The 19,391-nt window shown below is 28.0% G+C and overlaps 1 protein-coding gene and 1 long non-coding RNA gene across 7 annotated transcripts in view; both read right to left on the bottom strand.

Moving 5' to 3' along the window:
- Positions 1–7,838: 7,838 nt before the first annotated feature.
- On the bottom strand, positions 7,839–8,753 carry LOC116185232. Its single transcript, XR_004150035.1, has one exon. It is a non-coding gene; the product is annotated as an uncharacterized LOC116185232 (long non-coding RNA).
- Positions 7,842–19,391, bottom strand: part of LOC102672837 (protein tweety) — a 43,709-nt gene continuing 32,159 nt past the window's right edge. For 3 of the 6 annotated variants that reach the window (XM_031509256.1, XM_031509257.1, XM_031509258.1), the window contains exons 3-9: positions 12,661–12,933; positions 11,486–11,820; positions 10,789–11,220; positions 10,481–10,582; positions 10,167–10,409; positions 8,847–9,040; positions 7,842–8,754 (exon numbers count right to left, since the gene is read on the bottom strand). In XM_031509256.1, the coding sequence (XP_031365116.1) occupies positions 8,869–9,040; positions 10,167–10,409; positions 10,481–10,582; positions 10,789–11,220; positions 11,486–11,820; positions 12,661–12,933 (1,557 nt within the window). In that variant the 3' untranslated portion in view covers positions 7,842–8,754; positions 8,847–8,868. The remainder of the gene's footprint in view (positions 8,755–8,846; positions 9,041–10,166; positions 10,410–10,480; positions 10,583–10,788; positions 11,221–11,485; positions 11,821–12,660; positions 12,934–19,391) is intronic. The other 3 variants (XM_031509260.1, XM_031509259.1, XM_031509261.1) reach the window with 3 other exon arrangements.

Below are 19,391 nucleotides of genomic sequence, written 5' to 3'. Positions count from 1 at the left end.
CACCTATTTTTGTCATTCTCATCATGATTCAGTTTCAAAAACACTTGAAAAGTCTGTCAAATATGGCTTGTGTACTTATTAGACTGATAATAAGATGTTGCTTTTATCCTGAGTTTATTTGATAAAAAGTATTAACTGTTTGTATTTTATTAAAGTATTTTTCTAAGTATTTCCATAGCACAACATTTAGAAATATATTTTATTATGTTCATGATACAACTTTAAATAATTATTTTTAAGTTTTTAGTTAGTTAAATGACTATCAATATTACAATATAAAATTAAATAAACTAAATAATAGGCTAATTAAGTTTTCAAGAACAGTGTTTTACACCGACTTTATGTGCACATAAATTCTGAATAAATTTTCAATCAAATTTCCACTATTTTTTTAGTTTTTATTTTCCAAATAATGATCTTGCATTTATAACGAATAAGACGATTTTTTTTTTATAAAGCACAAAATATATTAATAATGAATACCAAAAAACATGAATTTATAAATTCGATCGCTTCGAACATTAAAAAAAATATTATGCAAGTATTAAACTTATTTTAAAAAGCTAAACTTTTTTAAAAATACAACGAACTGTGTAAAAAAAAGAGAAAATCAGAACAATGTTCCGATTTAAACAATAACCAAAGAGATATAAATTTACATTTAAATAATTCGAATTGTTATTATGTAATAATATATAATTTACAATCGGATAAGAAATCAGTTTAAGAAAAAATATAAAAAAGATTCACATTACTATAATATACTCAATAAATTGTTAATAGATACATTGAATAAAAAAAAATTAAACTGTATGTATATTTATGTACCAAATTGTTGTAATAATATATTACAATCCAATAAATGATTGAACAATAAAATCTTTAAATATTTAAAAAAAATTAAATTTTAATATGATTATTGTTTTTTATTTCAAAACTAAGAAACATAAATTAAAAAAATTATAAGAAGTAAATAGATATTTTTAATATATATTTATTTACATTAAAAATTATGTATATGATTTTGAAATAGAGAATGTTACATAAAATTTTTAATTTAAAATTATAATTTTTAACATATTTTTTTAACATATATATCTTGAAATTTAAAATAAATGTTTTTTGTGTAAAATATAAAATAATATATATATATACTATAAGTATAATAGTTGAATATACACAAATGAATCTTATGTTTTTTATTTTTTTTTTTTTTTTTCATAATATTCGTGTTACCATTACAATAGGAGGAATTAAGTCTGGAATATGGCAATTAGACGTAATTCGCAATGCACAAAAACAGTATTGATTAACGAGTTTCATTTTACTCTTATATATGCCTTTTAAAGAATTCTCTTTATAATACACGCTTGAAAATGCTTTTTTCTGCGCGTACAAAAACACCATAGAAATTTTACACAAAATCTTGATAGCCTCTGCACACTTTGTGACTAAACGTCTTTCGCACGCCGAGAGAGAAAAAATGAAAAGCAAAGAATAATGTCTACTTTTGCGAATCAATATTTAAAAACTCAAAGATCTCAGTTACACTTTCTTTTTTTGGTCAAATGAATGAATTTGTTTATCGATGCATACATAATGATTGCATCAAAATTTGTTTTTGATAAAGTATATGTATTTTAAACTGTACAGTGTGTAATTTGTTAATGAATTTTTTCAATGGATCGATTTTAAATATGATTTATATGAGATATAAAATGATAATTTACTGTATGTTATTAATCAATCAAGTGCTTCAATATTCGACAATGAGAAATATTTCAGAATGCATAATTTTATATATATTTATTATAAAAATTTGATTCATGAAATTTTACACGCTGTATAGTCTATTATACAAAACAAATTCATCTGATATATATTTCAAATGTGATTAGATTTTTGTGATTAAAACAAAAGAGATTAGATTTTTGTGATTATTCGAAATAACAATTCTTATTTAAATTTACATAAATATAACTTTAAGAAATTTGAATTTTAATTAAATGAATTTTTTCAAAACAAAAGTACATTAATATTTATCTTTTTATTTTTAAATTTATTGAAACTATCATTAAAATATTTTGTGTAAAGAAAATATGTACATACCAATAGGATATGGTATTTACATCGTTTGGAAGCGTTATTTTTCATAGAGATTCGAATATTCATTACGAAATCAGTTTCGAAAAATTAGCTTTTATAATAATCGAAGCATCTTCGATAATCTTGACATATGATTTATTTTTTCCTCTTATTATCTAACTTTTAAACATTCTTAATTAAATTAATAAAAAAGTTTTATAGGCCAGACCAATGCACCAATTAGAGAAATTTTTTATGTTCAATATCCGTACATTTCCATCCCATATATATATATACATATAAGGAAAAGTTGGATAAAGATAAATATTTATATAAATCAAATAAGATATCCATATTTTTTCATGATAAGAACTATGATATACAATTAAAATATATGGCATGTATGAATTAATTTCAATTTGTTTTATAATATATGTCTAGTAAACAATTGACGTACGATAGTTTTTTTGTAAAAAATTTTGAAAATTTTCAGTGAAAGAATTTTAAAAATATTATGTCAATGATTTCATTCTTACTTATAACTTTTAAACTTTTAAATTTCATTAATATATGTATTCTACGATTTTTATACAGTATTTTAATATTTCATTTAATTTTTTTTTTTAAATTCCGAAATATAAATATTTAACTAAATTGTTTTGTTTAAAATAGACAAAATTGTTCACTGAATATATATTTTTTAATATTAAAAACATATGAAAAAAACAATATTTTAAAATGTTAAGATGTTTAAATTATGTTAAGATAAATTAAAATAAGTAAATAAAAATAACTTTTTTAATTAATTTCTAAATACTAAAAACAAAAACAAAAACAAAAATTTTTTTTTACATAAAAAACTGATTTTATATAATTGTTTTTTCTATGTTATCTAGAATTTTTTTTATCTTTTATTTTTTTGTTAGAGTAAAAGATATATTTTGCTTTATCCTACTCTTCCTTATATTAGCGCTTTTGAAAATAATTAATTTTCTCTCTCCTTCTTTTTTATCATACATTCATACACACATATTCGCATACATACATATTTTCTCTCTATCTCTGTCTTTCCCTCTTTTTCCATTTTTCATGCAATTATTACCATATCAAAATCATGCAAAAATGAAATGCGGTTATACTTATCAGAAAAAATAGTTCTTAATATCATCTCGCACAGATTTTTGTTTGATAAGATGATATAAATTGACAAATGATTAAAATCAAAGTTTTAATTTTATTTTAATGATTAAAATCAAAATCAAGAATCTTTTAGATTCTATGTATATTTAGAATTTATCGATATTTCCAATTTCTTTTGTGAATTTATATTGATCGTTTCTCTTTTTTAAAGGTGAGAATTCTCAGATTTTTATATCAAATTGCAAATCGAACATTTGAAAATATGTTTTATGTGCAAGATAATTTTTCCTTTCATAATACAATCCTCTTTTATATACCTTGGATTATTAATAACCTCTTTTTAGAAGAATTTTTGTAAATTCGGAGAATACTGTATTGATCCCGTTTGCGCGTTTCTATAACAGTCTTGAACGACAGAGACGAAAGTTCAAGGTTTTTCTTTTAACTATTTCACCGTTGATCGTGTTTATAATATCCCTCAATATTGTTTTTTTCATTGCTCCCTACTGATTACTAAAAATTATATATACTTTTATTACTTTAATTTTATCTTAAATTTTAAAATAATTAATATTCACTTTTCTCAACATTGATACAGTGGAATCAAATTCATGGATATTAAAATCAATTTTATTTTAAAATTATTTGATTATTGATTATTATAAAATATTTTGTAATTTTTTTAATTAATTAATAAATGATTGCATTGAGAAAGTAGAACATAAGAAAGGAAAGAAAATATATACACTGTTATATAAAAGTCTTCTTCTCTATAAATATAAAATATTAAAAAAAAGTTATTTATTATTATTTATTAATCGATCCCACCATATCAATTGAGACTTAGAAGGGATATTGTAAACCATGTCAACGTCGACTCATATTCCGCATCAAGTATTCGAGATTATCAAGTTTTACTTAAAATCTAAAAATAGTAGGGAAAATTAATTCGAATTAATTCAAATTCAAAGATTTTCCCCTACCAGTTAAACACTTCATCATTAATAATTAATTAGCAATAGGATAGCGAAATACAATATTTCAAGAAATAGCAAACTTTCCTATAAAATGTTCGAAAAATTGAGCTGTGTGAAAAAATTTGGCAAGAAACTCTGTCATGTGTTTTGCGAAAATTGCGGACAAAGTCGAAAAGAAAAACCTTTTTTTTTTTACTGACTAGGATATTTTTCTTTTTATAAATTCAAGGAAACGAAATACGCACACGCACACATGCGCGCACACATTCTCTCTTTCTCTCTCTCTCTTTCTCTCTGTTTCTATTTCGTTTCCGGTCTCGTTTGTCAATTTGATCTTAAGATTATAATCAATTAACAGCTAAATCTATGTATCGCTATATTCTAAAATGCGCTATGATCGCTCCATTTTTTTTTCACTTTAATAAATATTACAACTATGTACAATGATCAAACGTGTTTTTCCTAATCATGCTTTTTCTACCTACACCGTTTCCATGCTCGTTGCAAATAGTGAACATAAAATCGTATTCTCTCGTCTTTCTAAACATTTTTAATATTGTGAAGATAACAATAAACGAATAATAAAAAATTTCTTTAGCTATAGCGCCTCTTTCTTTCATTGTTCTTCTTTATTTCCTTAAAAAAAAAAAAAAAAAAAATTAGAAAAACGAAAACGGTAGAGGAGAACGGTATTATTTTTGTGTAAAATTTGTAACACCTAAATTCAAGTTATATCACACGTATATCTTATTTCTTCTTTTTAATGTTTTTTTTTTTCTTTTTTTGTTCATTGTCACATTTCCTCGACAATCTTACACTTATTAATATTATCCCCTATTTACACACTTTTTTCGCTGAATAGGATGCGGAATATAAAGCCGTCCGCTGGTTCGTTGCAGATATTTCATAAACCCGTTTCGAACCCCTTCCATTGAGGATACATATAACCGTGACAGGAAGACTTTGCGCTCCGCATCTATAATTCAATCTCGATTTTTTCTTTTTTCTATTCGGCTGAAAAAACATCGATTGCAAAAACTTCTTTGAGACTGATGAGAATGCCATTTATGGAATAATAATATTCTTCTTTAAAGATAAAAAATCTTAAATATTTGAATACTATATAGGGAAAAGATTGTTTCTAAATTAATTTTAAACAATAATAAATTTATCTTGATTATCTTGATAAATTATTTTTTCAAAATTTTGAACATTTAAATTGTCATTATATTAATTGGAATTCTCATCAATCTATCCTTCGAGTATACCATAAAAAGGGGCTGATTCTATCAACACCCGAAGGATACATATACGAAATGCATTTTAGATACTCAATATTGATACATCAGACGATCCTAGAATCTTTGTCTCATATAAAAAATGAAAAAAGATCCGACGTACACAACGCTTGCGCTTTTAACGTGTTTGTACTTAAAAACGTATGCTTGCCTGAGTATAGGCAAAATTTCTTATTTTTTTTTTTATTCTATCTTGTGACGATTATTGTTTTATTTGTTTATTTTTCATTTCACTTAATCAAATTGATGCATCTCGAGATAAAAATTCACGGATGCTCATCGTTTCACTAAGAACTTTAAATATTAACGTTGATAAATATACATATATATATATATATATATATATAAAATACAAGGTATTAATATATTCGCAGAATAACTTTTGAAAATTCTAGAGATTCAAAGCAAACACAAGTTGGTATCCAAAAATGTAAATTGATAACAGAGATAGAGATTTTGAGTATGTATAATGTAATAAATAAGTCTCAATCAACATTTTTATTTATATATCAATTTTGTGTTTGTTTCGACTTCTAAAATCAATTTTTCAAAAGTGTTTCACGAGTTATATGAATACTTTGCATTTATATTATTCGTTTTGTAATTCGTGCGGTAACTTCTTATATCAATGTGTATATATTTCGCAAACGTGTAAAATGTTTACTGAAATGCTTCACCGATAAATCAATGATAAATTCGCGTTTTCTTCGATAAAAAGTATAAAAAAGTATATAAAAATTGTGTCGTGTGGAATATCATTGCATTCGATACAATCGCCTTATAATTTATATAAAAAGTTGTTCCAAAAATGTCACTTCTATAGATTAGTATAATGTGATGAATTAAGAGCAATTAAAATATTAAAAAGTTAAATGATTTTATAGGCAAGTAAGAACGCAATTAGCATAGAAAGATTGCTTAAGAGAAAGCAGTAGGCCACGAGTGAAAATTAATGGCATAAATTATCTTAAAAATTAAATATTCAAATACAAAACAATAAAAAAAAAAATTCGATATGTTCAAAAATGGTTGAATGAAAAAATGAATGAATTTTCTTCGCATCTTATTATTAGGCGATTTAGACATATTAATATGTGTATAATTGTGCTATATTGTGTCATTTTAATGAAAACAAATGATTAACAAGCAGTAATAAATATGGCAATGATGATCTTGTTTTAACTTTCTAATTTGTATGTACTTATACATATGCAATAATTATTTACGGAATAAATTAACGGAAAATAATAATAATTATTATTATACATGATATACAATATAAAATCTTGGATATAAAAGATATCCCAGATTTTAATTTTTATTTTAGAAAAATCAAGCATAAAAAGAATTATACTACTAGTATTTTGAAATTTTTATAAAAAAGTCTATATAATAAAAGAATTAGAAATTAGAATTATAATAGAAAAATAAAAAAAGAAAAAAAGTTTTTATAAAATTGTTTTCTCTTTTTTTCTTTTTTTTTACGATTATCGAACCTCAATAAGATTACAAGGTAATGCAAGAAATGTGATATAAGATATGAAGCGATTTCAGAAATCTCTTATCATATTTCTCAAAAAAGATAATTGATAGAAAAAATAAAGATAAGATAAAAAAAGAATTTAATTTTTTGAAATAATTATTAAAACTTTATAAAAAATATTTAAACTAAAACAAAAAATTTGATGATAAGAGATAGAGAAATAACAGCAAAATAAGAGAACAAAATATAAAAATAATAAGCGGTGTTTAAAAAACGACGAAGAGAATATAGAAAATATAGAAGTAATTATTACAGAAATATTATACGGCATACTGCCAAATTTGAAGAAAAATTGAAAAAAGTAATAAGCAATGAAAAAATTTTTAGAATTAAAAAATTTCAATTAAGAAATCATCGTAAATGAAATATATGGTAATAAAATAAATGAAGTATAAAAATTTTATAAGTAAATTCTTTGAAGAAAGGGATAATTATACATATTTTATATTGAATGTAATATTTTTTAACAATATCTTCATTGCGCAATATCATTAATATTTTGAATATTCAATACTTGTAATATTTAAATTATTTAATGAAAATATTTTTAAATATTTTTCAATTATTAATATAAATGAATTCCTTTTTTATCTTCTTTTTATTGTTTTTTTTGATTTCAACATGAATTTTTATAATGCTGAAAACATACTATTTATGAATTCTTCGATTTTAAGTTATATTTTGTCCTCATCTTATTTTATTCATATTATTATTTTTATCATTCGTGAAATTGATGAGAAATATTAAATGTGCAAATGTTTATAATTATAAAAAGATGTGTTTTTTCTTTTCATTCTCTTTTTTTTATTTTTGTTTTGATTTCCCAAAAATTTTGAATATCTTTGCAGGAAAACTCTTTATGGTTTCCGGTCTCCATCAATTGTACTCATAAAATGACGATCTTTTGTAAAATCTTATGATTAAACATATGTAAATGTTTATGATTCTTATCAAAAGTTACCAAACAATTGAGCCACTTTTCTTCGAGTTTATCATATAAAATAAGAATGCATATATCAAAATATGCACGTTAATACTTAAAAAAATGTAAAACGTTTCTAGAAAGAGTCTCTTAAAAAGAATGATTTTGTTTTCGTTTTTCTCAATTTTCTACACACACTCAATGAAAATTTACCAATGAGCTTACATCTGTTATTGAATTGCAAAATTCTTATATAATGGCAGTTTGCATGTGTTTGGTACACCGTTTGATTTTACAATTCCGTCACAGCATACAAATTGGGATCGCTACCCTGTACTTGACTCAACGTCGCCACCGTTGATTTGTTTTCTTGTCTCGATTGTGCTCGATTATACGTTCCATACATATTTGGTACGGCATTATTTTGTGTAGTACCATTGAATTGATTCCTGGTGAAATTTCTATCCAGCGTTCGTACTTGATCTTGCACTTGGTCTTGAATCCGAATGTTTGGTGTCTTATTTCGTACCAGGGATCGAAATTGATTCATATTAGTCTGCGAACGAGACTCAAATTCCCATGTTGGTTGACTGCTAGGATTTGGTGGTAATGGACGATTCTGATTCCAAGCAGGAGTTGGACCTCTTTTAAGATTCGCTAGATTTTTTGGATCTAGAGTCTGTGTTTTGCGAGAATCTTGGAAAGTTGCCAGATGAGCAGGTCCATGAGAATTGTGAGACAGGGTACCGGTGAAGGACGCCACACTTGGTGTCCAAGGTGGTTCTCTACCTATGATTTTAATATGAAATTTACATTAAAAAAAAATTGAATTTAAAATAATATATATTTTAATTGTTTTTCTTAAAGAATAATGAAATTACCGGGCCCTGCGGGGGCGTGCCCTCAGTAAAAGTCACTAGATTCAAGAGTTTTACATTGCTTGCTCAAAGTCGCGTACTGGCCAGGTTGATCTCCGAGCCCAGAACGGTGCTCAGCTCGTCCACCTGTCGATTGCTGATTATGCTGAGACGATTTGTGATCCCCTCCTCCTCCGCTCCCGTTAATACCCCCACCTCTGTAAATAGCAAATCGAAACGAACAAAGTTGCAGCATTATCTTTCTCTCAGATGATTCTCTGATGTCTAATTCCTATCAAGAAAACTTTATATCATTCGTTCATTTTGTAAAATAATCTAAACACGAACGCTATAATAAAAACACGCGCAAAAGCATACTATCGCTAATATTTCCATAAATAGAAAAAAAGAAAAAAAGAACGAATTCTTTTTCTTGCTTTAAACATCGATTAGAGAAAGTAATTAAAAAAAGTTAAAGAATATCTATGAGTATTGAAGAAAATTTGAATTGCCAGAATGCTATAAAAACACCAAAGAGAGAAAATCATTGTACAGTTATTGTCCTGAGAAACAATTATTTTGTTACTATATTTAATTTATGATTGTTAATTAATTAATTTGTCAAATAATTAAATTTATTTTCAAAAATAAAAGATCAATAACTGTACTGTATTATTTGCAGTATTGCCACCAGAGTGTTGTATACGATTAAAGCGACATTTACACTAAGAATAGTTTCTATCGACATAAACAAGTCATATTATAAATCGTAAAATGAATTGATTCAACACACTGGTAAAAATAGAAAATCAATACATCTCATAAAATCGAATAAAAAATACATCATCTATATAAAGCAAATGATCAAATAAAGATTTGATGAAATGTTTAATATTTTTATTAATATTGAATAATCAATTTTATGATTCATCCATTTCAAACTTTATATTTTTTTTACATCAAATCTTTAATTTGATGGCAGTTATGAAAAAGGATCGTATTTAATTTTTTCTTACATCAATTTAATATTTATAGAGCAATTATAAATAATATAAAATCGTAAAATTAAATTCCTTTTTCAATTGCATCATAAAATTAGTTTGAGAAACTGACGCATTTCACGCAGCTGTTGACGTCCAACCTTTATCGTATTATGTTTTCTAGCCTATAATTATGTTGTTTATTAAATTAAAAAGCAAGTTTAATAATCTAGTTTCATTCATCTTTTTATTATTTGCTATTTATCTTCTTCAAATTAACTTAAAATCGTGTTTATGTCAGTTTTGTACGATAAAAGTGAACCATAGCTAATAAATAAAACTGAATAAAATTTCATGCACAAACTTTAACATGCTCTCGTGCAGCTGACGTGCTCGAGCAGTCGCAGTAGCGTAGGACGGCGGGGGCGGCGTTAGCAAGAGAGGCTGCTTAATGGTATTTTGAGTGCCATGAGCATTCGGATAAAATACAGAAGGGGCTGTAGGCGGGTACGACCCTTGGCCTCGAAGGGTTCTAGCTGCTATCGCCTGTGAGGCTGCCGATGGTGGTAGATAAGGATCCTGCTCGTCAACTTGATGGTAATCTCTTCTAGAACAAAGCCCCCGTTAATCATACACTGCGCATTACATCCTTTAAGTACATTGACCGTGCATACTCACCGTTTTCGAATGTAGATCCAAGTATGAGAGTCCACTCCTACTAATACTGTGAAAAACAATCCTGCAGCTAGGCTGGCCAATAGCATAAAGGTTAATCCGTATCTGGGGAATTTCAAAAATTTTTGAGCATCTTTTTAATTATACTCCTAAGAATTAGTAGTATTCAATATTTTGAGAATGTCAAGAAAACATTTTATATAATAATTTACATAATTTTCAATTATTTACTTCTTTCCAAACATAATCATACTATTAAATTTTTATTATGTATTCATTAAATAGCGAATTAAAAATAAGAATATACTCACAATCCTAAATGACACAAGCTCTTCGCGGCATGAACATATTGTTTATGAAGTGGCTTGCAATCAAATAATGTGGTCAAGCCTGACATAAGCTTGCTCACAGTGTTCACGTCAATCGAAAGGCTATTCAGTTTTGGTTGTAATTGTTGTTCCTTAAACAATTCTAATGCCAATCTAGTCACAGTATTCATATTTTCTTTCATATTGCTGGCCGCGATTTGGCCATCGTTTAATTTATGGCTGAATGGATTGCTGCGTGTATTCTCGCAATGTGTATAATATGAAAGAACTTCGGAGGCTAGGGTGGACGGTACCGCTCTGGTTAAATAACCGTCTGGGGACACGCAGAGATCACCTAAGGCCACTGAAGTCGCGAGATACAGTGAAGCCATCAGCCAAGAGACTATCACTGCAAATAGACCGAATACGGAGAATCTGAAACAAAAAAAAAAATTTAATTCAAATAAATATTTAGAAATATATACTAAAACTTAATATCCTTAAATAATAAATAAAATATATTTTTAAAAATCTTACATATCGAATTTAACATCTTGAAATCATTTCTAAAATTTACTGATTTGAGTTTACCACTCTTCTCATTTGTAAAAAGAGACAAAAACATGATTTAAAAAAGTTGAATCCAGTTGGAGAAATCCGATTTTCGCACAGTTTTTGCAAATGATGAAAAAGAACATACGTTATGAGAACGCATCTGGAATGTCGTGCAACTCCGACGACCAGCACCACGCAGAGAACGAGAAGCGCGCTGAGAACGGCCATAGTGATGGGCCACCTTAATTGCTCTATTTTCACTGCCATCCCGATTGCGCCGGCCAGGCTGATTCCACTCAGCGGTTTTCGAATTTCGAAGCTCCGGTTCACGGCGATGTTCGTGTTCTGCTTCATGCTCTGCAGCGCAGTCAACAGCAAACCGAGCATGGTTTTATTGCTGACAGGGGCATCGAATTCATCTCCCAAGGCAGTCAATTGTGGTTGTATCTTCTTCTTTAATATAATCTCGATGGTGTCGGTCTTGAAAAATAAATATATAGTATGATTTGAAGTATTGATGTGAAGTATTTTAATTAAAAATATTTATTTTTTTTATTTTTTTTTCATAACGATTAAATAATTTAAGCAATCCTGTTATATCAATATTTCTAAGATGTAATTACTAATTCACTTTCTGAGTTCTTTGAAAATGAAATTAATCTCGTTTACTTGCAATTCGATTAAATTAAGTCCGTCAGATAAAAATCTTTAATTAAAAAATGGAATCCTTGGTGGTTGGAAATCGGATTATTTATCATAAGATGGATCTTCTTTCAGGCTTATTTCAATTACGCTTGTCCGCAAACTTCTCGCTATTCTTGACCTAAATTAAGAACGTGAGTCAAGGTACATTTAAACATAAAAAAACTAGACCGCAAATTAATTATGAGCAAGTCACAATTTTACTTTTTTCGATTAAAATATGAATATGAATATATGTACGAATGAATAAATACTAATAAGCAAAATGAAATTCCATCCGAGAAGTAATATTAGAGAATATCCAGGACAAGATTTACGACATTAAAGATCAGAAGATAAAATATTTAAAATATCGAATTCCTAAGATTATCTGAAAAATTAATGTCAATTTAATATTCTAATATTAAAATCCGAACATAATTATCTTTTTCATAATCATTTCAAATTTTTCCTTTATCAGAAATTCAATATATTGATTATTATATTCAACAAGTAATCAATCATATCAATTTAATTTAAACGAGGTAAATATGGATGCTATTTGAAGCGTATTTAATTGGAAGAAGAGAACATTAGAGAGATCAGAATATATAGGCATATTTTGTAAAGCAAACTAACCTGATTCCGTACACCCATGAGAATACCATCGACGTTCATCGCGGCGGCCACCAATTGCACCAAACCGTTGTGCACATCGTCGTTACCGTAGAGGCCGACGGCAACAGCTCCACTGCAAAGCAACGCCAGGATGGCCAGCGAACACTTCAGCAGGGTTATCGACCTCCTGGGGCGCGGCTTCCGGTCGCAGCATCTCGTTACCAGGTAAACCAGGAGCACCAGCAACGTCAGGATTAACCAAGCTGCGGGGATACTTCCAAGTATCCCGAGGCTCTGTTAATTAAAGTTAAACGTTAGTTATCGGAGTGCATTTTTAATGAAACTGTTCATACGCCATCTTTTTATCTCGATTTTCATCTACATCTTCATCTTTATCTCGCTTCAGTTTTTCTCCCACGTCTTTTTATTTCTTCTTATTTCTTTTCTTTATCTTTTTAGCAATTAACGTTCAAGTCGAGTTTCTTTTGACGCGACCGGAAATCTCGAAGTTTAATTAAAATTAAAATCATCGCAATGCGCTTTTTTTTTCTTTTTTTCCTAAAATTTCCTGCGCTAATGATTTCCTGCTAGAGATCAGGATTAACCAAGAGACCAGAGAAAAGCTTCCCTAACCACTTTCCAATCAATGCTTATTCATAGCTATCGTTCATGTTCACTGCACCGTTAATTAAACTTGCCTAAAATTCGATTTGCCAAACATACAAAAATTCCAATGGCTATGGAACATGAATATTGTATCTCAGAGGCACTATGATACAGTACTACCTAACCTAAAAGAAATGCGACGCGAACGAATATTTTCAGTAATTACGCGGGATAAGTTAGATCTTAATGTTTTCTTAATTTACGAACTTGATAATGCGAACATTGAACCAAATCGCGACTGATTTCACCGACAGATGCATTTGCTAATCGAATCAACGATTATATTTGATTAGAACATATTATTAGTGGTACTATAGACTCGATTTGTTGCTTTTAATTGTGTTAATTAACTACTAACAAACATGTCGAAACGTGATCTGTATGTCTTGCGAAAATTGTCATCCGCGCATGCGCATAATTCACGAAAAATGAGTCAGTCACGCGATCTAAAATGATCGTTGAAAGTATCGCAAGTAATTATTTTTGCTTTTTTTTCATTTTATTTCATTCAAAAACTAATAAGGACAACTCAAAAAGTTATTTCTTCATCAATTTTAGTGAGTTTAAAATATATTGTTAAGAATATTTTTATGACATTTTAAACACATTTTCTTCAACATTTTCTTATATATATAACCTACAAATTTTAGGTTAACTGTCAAATTATAGTTATAAAAGTTATAAAACAACATATTTATATAACAAGTAATTGAGTTAATCATTTGTAATTTTAATGTAGCATAGATTTTTCTATACTTGTTAGAAGAAAAATATGCAACAAAAATAAGTATTTTTAAAAATATATTTTAATTTAATTATATCATATCAATCAATTAGACGATATCTTTTATTTTTTTTATCTATTTCTTTACACTTTTATTATATTTTTCTTTTCTTTTATCTAATTATCGTATTTATTAAAACTAATATAAAATAAAAATTAATAAAATTTCGATTGAGTTTGATGTAAAGAAATTTATATTTTTTATTTAAGCTTGAATTTAATATCATTAAAGATCAATTTCGGACTCTCAGAAAGATTTCAAATTATCAAAATAATAAAGATCGAAGAAACAAAATATCTTAATAATAAGAATTGTTTTCTAGGTTAACGATTCATTTCACATGATATATCGATATTATTATATCGACATATTTCGACAAAGATAAACCATGTCATCATTATCATTTATGTAATTGCTTCTATCATTATTAGTATATTAAACGTCTACATCGGTCAGAGGAAGATGGATTAATGTGACTCGAAAAGCGCGATTCCATATTCCGTTTCGCTTCAAAGATATTATATCGCGCGTGCTCGACGTCGCAACGTCTGACGAAAATTTGATTTTTCTGTCGTGTTACTCAAAGGCCTGCACGCCATGGGGTCAACCACCCTCGTAGCTCGCGTGCCACCCCGTGGAACCTGCTACATCGACCCATGTATGTACATATTGTATTCATTATTTACGCGATATCGATAAACTTCGCCTATAATTCTCGACGCGTGATTTCTCGAGAATCGATCCTTGCCGCCATTTTTCAACGTGTAACGGCCATTAATGGCGAAATTTTAACATCGGAAGTATTAAGTAATTTCTGCATCGAAATTGTGGACAAGTTTAAAAATAATTTTCTAAAAACAGTTAGGAAAATTATTATATTATAAAATAAGAAAATAAAGAATTTTAATTTGTTGTGGTTTCAGATTATTAAATCGTATTTCGATGAATTTTGTCTATAATTCTTCATACTTGTGATTTTTCGTGAAAAATTCTCTTTGTATTTCACTATTTGCAATATCTATAATAATTATAATAGTAATAATCTATAATAGTTATAATAGTAATAATAATTATAAGACTAATAGGTAAGACTTTCGAGATTTATTTTTATTTCGAATATTTGAAATCTTAAAACAGGGAAATGAAAAAAACAGAGAAAGATTTTAATCTGTCAATTAATTAAGTTATAAAATTAACTATTAATAACTAATTAATTTATTTAATTATTTTTCAGATGCCAATAGAATTACATACTATTATTTCAAAAGAAACGATACTAAAAATGGATAAATGTTATATCTATTTCGAATATTTTAAACCATGCTTTTGAAAAATAATTGCCAAATTGGTAAAAGCGATGTGAACAAAGGGAATCGAGTACAATAGTTTCGAAATTTATAAGGAAGATATTGTCATCTAGTGTTTCATCTCTTTTTTAAATTTATGATTGGAATTCTTTGAAAAAATCTATTTTATTGTTTCACTTTATATTTTAGGAAGTTATAAAATCATTCAAAATTTAACAAATAAATATTAATTATATTTCAAGTCAGAAATCAATCAAATATAACATGATCGATGATTGATTGTTATGTTTGTAAAAATTTATATCGAAAAATACAAACATCAAAAATAAATCAAATTACAATTGGTTTACATTGCTCAATGTATTGTATACATGATTGATACTGTTTGACAAACTCATGTTGGAAGTTATTTTACAATAAATCTGACTTTGAAACAAACAAATATTAATGTATCATTTAAATCTATAATATCATTTAAAACTATTAAATAAAAAATATAGTATAGACTATATAAACTATATTCATAGAACTATATTCTGAAATAAATATTATGTGACATTTAGGAAGAAAAAGCAGAAACACCACTTCGAAGATTGAGAAACGGAAGTCATGAGCCACAATCGTAGGAAGATATCTGTTCCTCACTTTTGTCGAGAACTTCGTCGACAGTTTGGAGTAGTTGAAAACGAATGAAACAGGGACGCCCGTGTAAATTTATGGAAAATCTTTCTTCCCCTGGTGCGTTTTCCATCCGGCGACGGATACGTTTCTCTTCCAAACAAACTTCATCTTGCGTCGAACGGAATTTCACTCGTAAGTTTGTTCTACAACCGGAAGAATCGAACGCACACGATTTTCCTAAAATAATGCTATTTCTTTTTGATAATATCTTTAAAATTTTTACGACAAACTTTTAAAAAATCAAAATCCTAAGAAAAAAGAAGTTTCTTTCAAATCGATTTCCGTTTATTTCTATCTTAAACCAAAAAGTAACCACGTATATTAGTTATATCTAAACAGTCGCAGAATAAATTCAATGGAAGAGCCAAAAGTGCTTAAGACAGACGTTTAATTGTTCTCGTTAAATAGTTTGGGAAATAGGCGAACGACTGATCGAAATTCGAGGATTGAATCGCGTTTAAACAGGAATTCCCTGTTTACGGAACGTGAACTGAAGACGGTCGTTGCACCTACTGCGACGCAAACTCTAGAATAAATCCGGAAGAGCGCTCAAGATTGAGAAGGAAAGACAGAGAGAAAGAGAGAGAAAGGAAAGGAAAGGGTGTGTAAAAAGAGCGGAACTAAAACTTCACGGGACTGAGTTGTCTAGGGGTAGTATGTAAAATCGCAAATGGATTCTCTTTCGAGTCTCGCGAACTTTTGAAAGAGTAAATACGGGCTTACGGCTATCCTCGCATCGTTTCAGAAAACGCGTTACTTCTTTTGTCTTTTGCTCGCGCACTCGACACTTTTTACCCTACGCTACAAAACTACCTTCGAATTTGGATGGACGAGTTCGTAACTCTGTTTGGACCACTGGATCGTTTGTTTCGTGTTGCGACGTAATGTACATGCTTTGCATTTCACGTTCACACTATTAGTCCACATTCATAGAGGCGTTTTGTGTTCTTTTCATTTTCGACGTCCGTAACAAAACGTGGCTTTTGTAAATTTTTCGAATGCGTTTATTTTTGTGGCCGGTGAAAAGGAAAAGAGAGAGAAACTTGTCTTGAACAATGCTCAGTGGAATTAGTAGGAACATTTGTTGGTAGTCAGAAAAGCTTGCTATGTTTCTGCTAGATTAAATACGCTTTTTATATATATCGAGAAAAAGACTTATTTCATTAAATAATCATGATGTTCTTGGAAATCTTTGAAAAAATTTTTTATTGATAAAAATGTTGATTTAGAAATATCTGCTATTTAAAGTGAACCACGTAATTTATTTTATATAGTTGTTAATCTATTAACATCGATTTCTATTAGTTTTATTAAATATATAAAGAAAAATAAAATATTTTATTTTAATTAAATCAAACATAAATACATTAAACGGATTTTATATATAGAATAAGGATAGAATAAGAAAAAAAAAAAGAATGTTTCATGATGAGATTTGACACGCATGAAATTAATTACAGAATCTTCCACGGTTAATCTTGATCGATAATACCCCTATTTGCACGTACATTAGCTTAAACCTCTATGGTATGGTAATTCTTTAAATTGCGACAGCATAATTAAGTCGTGTCATATTACCTGCTTGTTATGCTAATCTGAAAATAGAATGAACGAAAGAGGGTTACTAGCAGGGTCGTTGTACCCAGGATTTTCTCCGATTTCTTTTAAGACGTTTGTAGTACGTGAGATACCTTTGAAATAAAAATCCTCTGAACTAAAGTGCAGCGCCTTCCTTTAAGGCAGTCACGCACTTTGGTGCAAAGGTCAATATTTTTTTTTTTCTTATTTCAAAACATCATGGGAATTGCCTATATAACAAAATATATGTATATATTGTTGAAAAATTTACATAGTGATAATTGATATGAGAAATAAAATTTAAAATATTTAAAAAAATGCATACATTACAGATTCTTCATTATATCATATTATAGATTTAAAGATTTAAAGAAAATATAAAAGAGATAAGAGATGATTAATGAACATTCAAATCGGAGATTAGAAAACAAAATGACGAAAGATATGACAAAATGCCATTTCATGATTTAATTACCCGGTGCCATTACAGCAGACGCGTCGTGAAATATTTTCAAGCAGCAGAAACAATAGCTGGGGACCCAATTACCAGAGTTCGTGTTGCGTCGAGAGTGCTCAGACAGGCGTTTCCTCAAGGCTTCTCCTTCGCCGACTACCTACCCTACCGACGCATGTAAGAGCAATATGTGTATGCCAGTTAAGTTTCGCACGTTCTCGACATCACCAATATATTTATAGGGTGTTCGGATAAAATAGGTAAAAATTAAAGAAATTAACCCAAATATAAAAGTATGCAAAAATAAATTTTAACTTTTATGTTTATCTTTAAAATTACTGTTTAAATTTTCTATTTTATTTCGTTATCCTGTATACTTGAATAGAGCAACTATTCGTGATCGTTTATAATTCTTTTTTTTCTTTTTATTTTTCAGTTGAATATATTATAATTGTCATTATTAAATTTAAAAATATTCGAAGCCATATCAGTAGGTAATTAAAAAAAATAAATATTATAAAACAAAGAATATTCATGTTGTTTTATTTGATTGTACGTATGGCAAAAGTATATTCATCTTAATTTACGGAAAAATGGAAAATGATAAAAAAATAATATATAAAGTGACATAGAAATGGAAATTATGAAAGAACGAAAAGAAAAAAATTAAGCAGTTTGAAAGAAAAGAAAAAATTAAATATTCACCGGTTGACTGAAACAAAAAAAGCAGCAATAAAGTGATGGAAAGAAGAGTAGAAGGGTAGGGATGAATAACAGACAAAAGAGGAAGCGAAGAAAAACTGGATAAGAGATACAACGATACGAGGGAAACCGTTTCCTTTAAAAAAGATTGCAAATGAAGGGAAAAATACGACTAATGATAAATTAAAACCGGAAACAGGAAATATTCTGTATGCAATAATAAAAGCGTAATTCACAATCGTTATCGATATAAACATCTTCATTAACCAGCAAATATTTATTTGATAATATTATATAAATCAGTTTTATTCATTCAATCCTTTTTTAATGATTATATTATATATAAAAAAATTATGAAATTAAAAAAAAAAAACATTCATTTAAATAAACATACACGTACGTTAACACATTAACACATTATGCACATCAATTACTTTGCAAAATGTCGAAACTCGTAAAACTTGACCCAAATCAAGATGAAAGATTATAAAAATTTTATGTTCGTGAGCACTCGTATAATATTAACGTTCCCGAAACACGTGCTATTTTCTCCTCTTGGTTTCGTTAGCCTGCACCTGC

Source organism: Apis dorsata, unplaced genomic scaffold (assembly GCF_000469605.1).
Source record: "Apis dorsata unplaced genomic scaffold, Apis dorsata 1.3 scaffold_135, whole genome shotgun sequence".
Classification (NCBI taxonomy): Eukaryota; Metazoa; Arthropoda; class Insecta; order Hymenoptera; family Apidae; genus Apis; species Apis dorsata.
The sequence above is the reverse complement of the archived record's forward strand: the minus strand, read 5'-3'. Positions and strand labels throughout refer to the sequence as shown.